Source organism: Poecilia reticulata, linkage group LG2 (assembly GCF_000633615.1).
Source record: "Poecilia reticulata strain Guanapo linkage group LG2, Guppy_female_1.0+MT, whole genome shotgun sequence".
NCBI lineage: Eukaryota > Metazoa > Chordata > Actinopteri > Cyprinodontiformes > Poeciliidae > Poecilia > Poecilia reticulata.
In genome coordinates this window covers 7,186,190-7,190,242 of record NC_024332.1, presented here as the reverse complement: position 1 = coordinate 7,190,242, position 4,053 = coordinate 7,186,190, and the positions used below count along the sequence as shown (strand labels likewise).

General features: G+C 43.1%; 1 protein-coding gene across 1 annotated transcript in view; it reads right to left on the bottom strand.

The window, feature by feature from the left end:
- The window catches only part of LOC103474030 (transmembrane protein 47), an 18,800-nt gene extending 15,544 nt beyond the window's left edge, over positions 1-3,256 (bottom strand). The window contains 2 exon segments of the mRNA XM_008424750.2: positions 2,735-3,233; positions 3,236-3,256. Of these exon segments, the coding sequence (XP_008422972.2) occupies positions 2,735-3,233; positions 3,236-3,256 (520 nt within the window).
- Between the last annotated feature and the right edge of the window lie 797 nt (positions 3,257-4,053).

The window sequence follows — 4,053 nt, the reverse complement described above, 5'->3', positions numbered from 1 at the left end:
GCTAAAGTTATCTGTTTAGTTAAGCTAACTCGGTCAGTTTAAATAAGCTAATGCTGTCTGTTTAAATAAGCTATTGCCATCAATTTAAACATTAGCTTGATGGACTTAGCCCAGGGACAGCATTATGTTGGTCCATTTATTGGTTAGGAGTGAATCAACCAGGCTATGTGATACGTAATGTCGTCAGATGTTGACTCTGCGTATGGCTGTAATAAACAAGTTATAGAGACAGCAAACTAGCCCAGACCACACACAGTTCTGCAAATGTGTTTCCATTTCCCCTTTTGAGCTTTTCTTTTTTTGGGAAAAAGCCCCCCCCCAAAAAAAAACCACCCCAAGTGAGCGTAGAAACATTTTTAGAAATTGAGGTTATTTTGAATTTTGCCGTTTCCACCAATCTTTTCTCTACTGCAATACTTCAAAACACATTAAGAAAAACTGCTGATGTAAACACGGCTAATGATGCGTTGGTAGCACATTGATGAGTCTTGATGTGAGCTGCCATATTCAAATGGTGGGGTCAGAATTTAATGTGAACATCAGGAAGGCATGAATCCATGGTGTAATTACATGAAGGGCGTTTTCTTGATGCACTTTGGCCCAACTTTTGGGTACTAACTTAGGGTTAAGATGCCATAGCATTTGATTGTGGACTAAAATCTTAAAAGAATATATTGCTAAGTACAGGTAATGTAGAATTAAAGTGAGGTCAAATGGGCTCCATCCAGGTAACAGAAGGTGAGCCTAACAAAGTGCACGATAAGTGCGATTGTACAATACGTCTTCCAAAGTTGTTGCCTACGTAGCGTTTTACAAAACCTTTCAGCGAAGTTTGACATCACAAAAAAAAAAACAGAACCATTAGTGAATGAAAAAATGACCCAATTAAAGAAATCCAAGACAGTTGGGACAAGCAAGACAGAACTTAGTTTTAGATCAATGGGGGTGCAATGGTAAGACACACACACACACACACACCAGCCGACACCTACACACTCACCATGCAGACACCTAATTAGGGAGTCTGGGTCTGGAGTATGGATGTGAGTAGGTATGTGTGAAAAGCAAAGAAAGAATGTGTGTGTGTGTGTGTGTGTGTGTGTGTGTGTGTGTGTGTGTGTGTGTGTGTGTGTGTGTGTGTGTGTGTGTGTGTGTGTGTGTGTGTGTGTGTGTGTGTGTGTGTGTGTGTGTGTGTGCGTACGTGCGTGTGTGTTTGCCGTCCGTGAGGGAGACAGAGAGAGAGAGAGAGGGGAACGGAGACGCAACAACAGAGAAATCAGAGTGTGACATGAAATATTTACAAGGGCTTCAGAGAAGAATGTCCAGAAATAGGTCAGCTCAAGATGGTAGCCTCTTACTGACACACACACGCGCGCGCGCACACACGCTCTACACACGCTCTACACACGTGCGGACACTCCCGACTCAGTCCAGTACCATGAAAAAACTGGTATGCAAACAAGTCATCAGTCATCTCCCAGGGATTCGGGGCTTAAACACAACCTCACTATCACTTAGTAAAATACGGCTGGATATGACAACAAAAGCAAAGCAGAACTCTGAATGAGACAGCAGTTTTTATTCCCCCTCCACATCTTCCTACCGTTTGGAGTCGTGGACCTGGATTAATTAGCTTCAAGTTAGTGACAACACCCCAGAGAGTTGACACTCCTCAGTTGTGTTTGAAACATAAATAGTAGGCTTAAAGGAAATTGATGCAAGGTAATTTAGTCTTGATGGGCACTCCATAAATCTGGCCTTTGTGGAACGGAAGAGTGGCAAAGGGAAAAACGGAGGAGTCAGGTTGGAGGTTTGCTACGAGTCATGGAGCACGGCAAAGATCCACTGGTCAGAAAATCAGCTCTGCTAATCACAGTCCCGGCTTTGAAATGTGGTGGTGGCGGTGTCATGCTGTGGGAGGGGGGCAGCTTTCCTAGCAGGTACAGGAAGAGAGAAATACCAGACGATCCTAGAAGGAAACCTAATGGAGGCTGTAGAAGACGAGAGACGGCAAAGGCTGACCTTCAGGGAAGACAACCAGTCAAATTACAATTAAAGAAAGAAAGAAGCTACAGTGACAAAACTCTTAGCCCATTACAGCCAACTTTTCTGAAAGTTATTCTGCCTGAGCAGCAGTGAATTTTTAAGGAATTCTAAAGTAAAACGGAAAATAAAACAAATTCTAGAACAGTAATTTTATGTTTTTTTGTTCGTTCTATAGAAAATGAATTTACCTAGCATGCCACATATACCCTGAAATGACTTGTGAGAGGTTGTTCAAGAAACTCACAGGGGGTTGAATCAAAAAGCATGTCACACTTTTCAGATTTATAGAGAAATACTTAAAAGCATCACAATGTGTTGGCTTCTGAAAATAACATCCACAGGGAATACACTTTGTGGAAAAAATGTGTTACTTTTGCCATGTTCTCATTCCATACAGTTAACCTTCACTGTGTTAGTTGTCACCAAAATGAAAGGTGTGAGGTTTGAAAGAAACCTGTGGTGGAGACAAAAAAAAAAAAAAAAGCTTTGAAAAATTCTGATTCATTTTTACAAAGAAAAAGAGATCAAACATTGTCTGTCAGAGGAGCTCTCTCCTGATAAAAGCTTCTCATTTCAAATCCACAATAATTACTGTTTCACTAACATTCTGTCTATATTAACGGTGACTTATTGTGATCCTAATAACAGAAGTAGAGCCAAACATTGTGACCGTGTCCGCCTGGTCTACCTTTGTCCAGCGTGCTGTTGCACTCCCACTTCTCAAAGCTCCCCGGCTTCCAGCAGGACTCCCACAGAGACAGGTAGTACTGGTCGTCGGCGGTCACCCACGCCGGACTCATCACGGCTCCCACGTCCAAACAGAGCGCCAAGAACACGCACACGAGCCCGACCAGCTTCAGCGGGGTCAGCGGGGAGCTGTGCGCCGACTCCTCCGTCTCCGTGACGGCCGAGGACATGGCGGGGTCGGAGAGGCGCGGAGGGCTCACGGCCGAAGCGGAGGGTGCATGCGTGGGGAATGGAGAGAGAGAAGGTGTCGAGGCGCGTCGCGGGAACGTGGCGGAGTGCGGCAGCCGCCTGCGATGCGCGCTGGACGGACGCTGCGCCTGTTGGGGCGCCGCTGCCGCCGCGCGGCGGAGACCTGTGCAGTTTCCAGCTGACGTCAACGGCTTCACAAAAACCCGCAGGTGCAACCGGGTCCTAAAGAGACAACCAGATAGATGTAGCCTATACACTAAGGAGCTGAAGACATGCACGGCACCTTCTGAGTGCAATGTTGCAGTTGTTTTGTGATGAAGTATGAGTTTCTTCTGGAGAATTTTACACGTGAATAATAATAACAAAAAGATTGTAAAAAAAAAAAAAAAAAAAAAATCACTGGGTGAATTTCTAATTCTGCTTTGCGATGACATCACGTAAGGCGAACCAATCAAACCGATCAGTTGGCTTTAGTAAACATATCAGTCCTCTTCCAATAATATTTCCATGTGATTTATATTCTATTTTCTGGAATTCCACGTGTATGCAAATTAAGGGTGAGAAGCTAATTTAAAAACATCTGACGACCACAGACGTCAGTGTAATCTGTTGGGATTTGGTTTGATATCACAACAAATATTAGACTGCTATTATAAAGTGGAAGGAAATCAAACATCTGAAGTCTGGTGTGGATTTTTAGTCAACCCCTTACTGCAATAGCAACAAATGAAGTACAGCACAGCTAGCTGTCTACAAAAGTCTCCAAAGTAATGAAAAAGAAAAAAGTATTCCACCGGCTTTCTGTCATTCAGTGGCGCATTGGGGCGCCGCTCCAGAGGGGGCGCCAAACAATGGTGAAAATGTATTTGTAGATTTGTAATTGGCATTTTCTGTATTTAACACAAGTGAATGAATGAAAAAAAAAAGTATTTATAGATTATCAGCAGTAGTGGAGAAAGTACTCAAAAAATGTACTTAAGTAAAAGTACAAATACACAGACAAAAATGTACTCAAGTAAAAGTCAAAGTACCACATTAACATTTTACTTAAGTAAAAGTAAAAAAGTACTG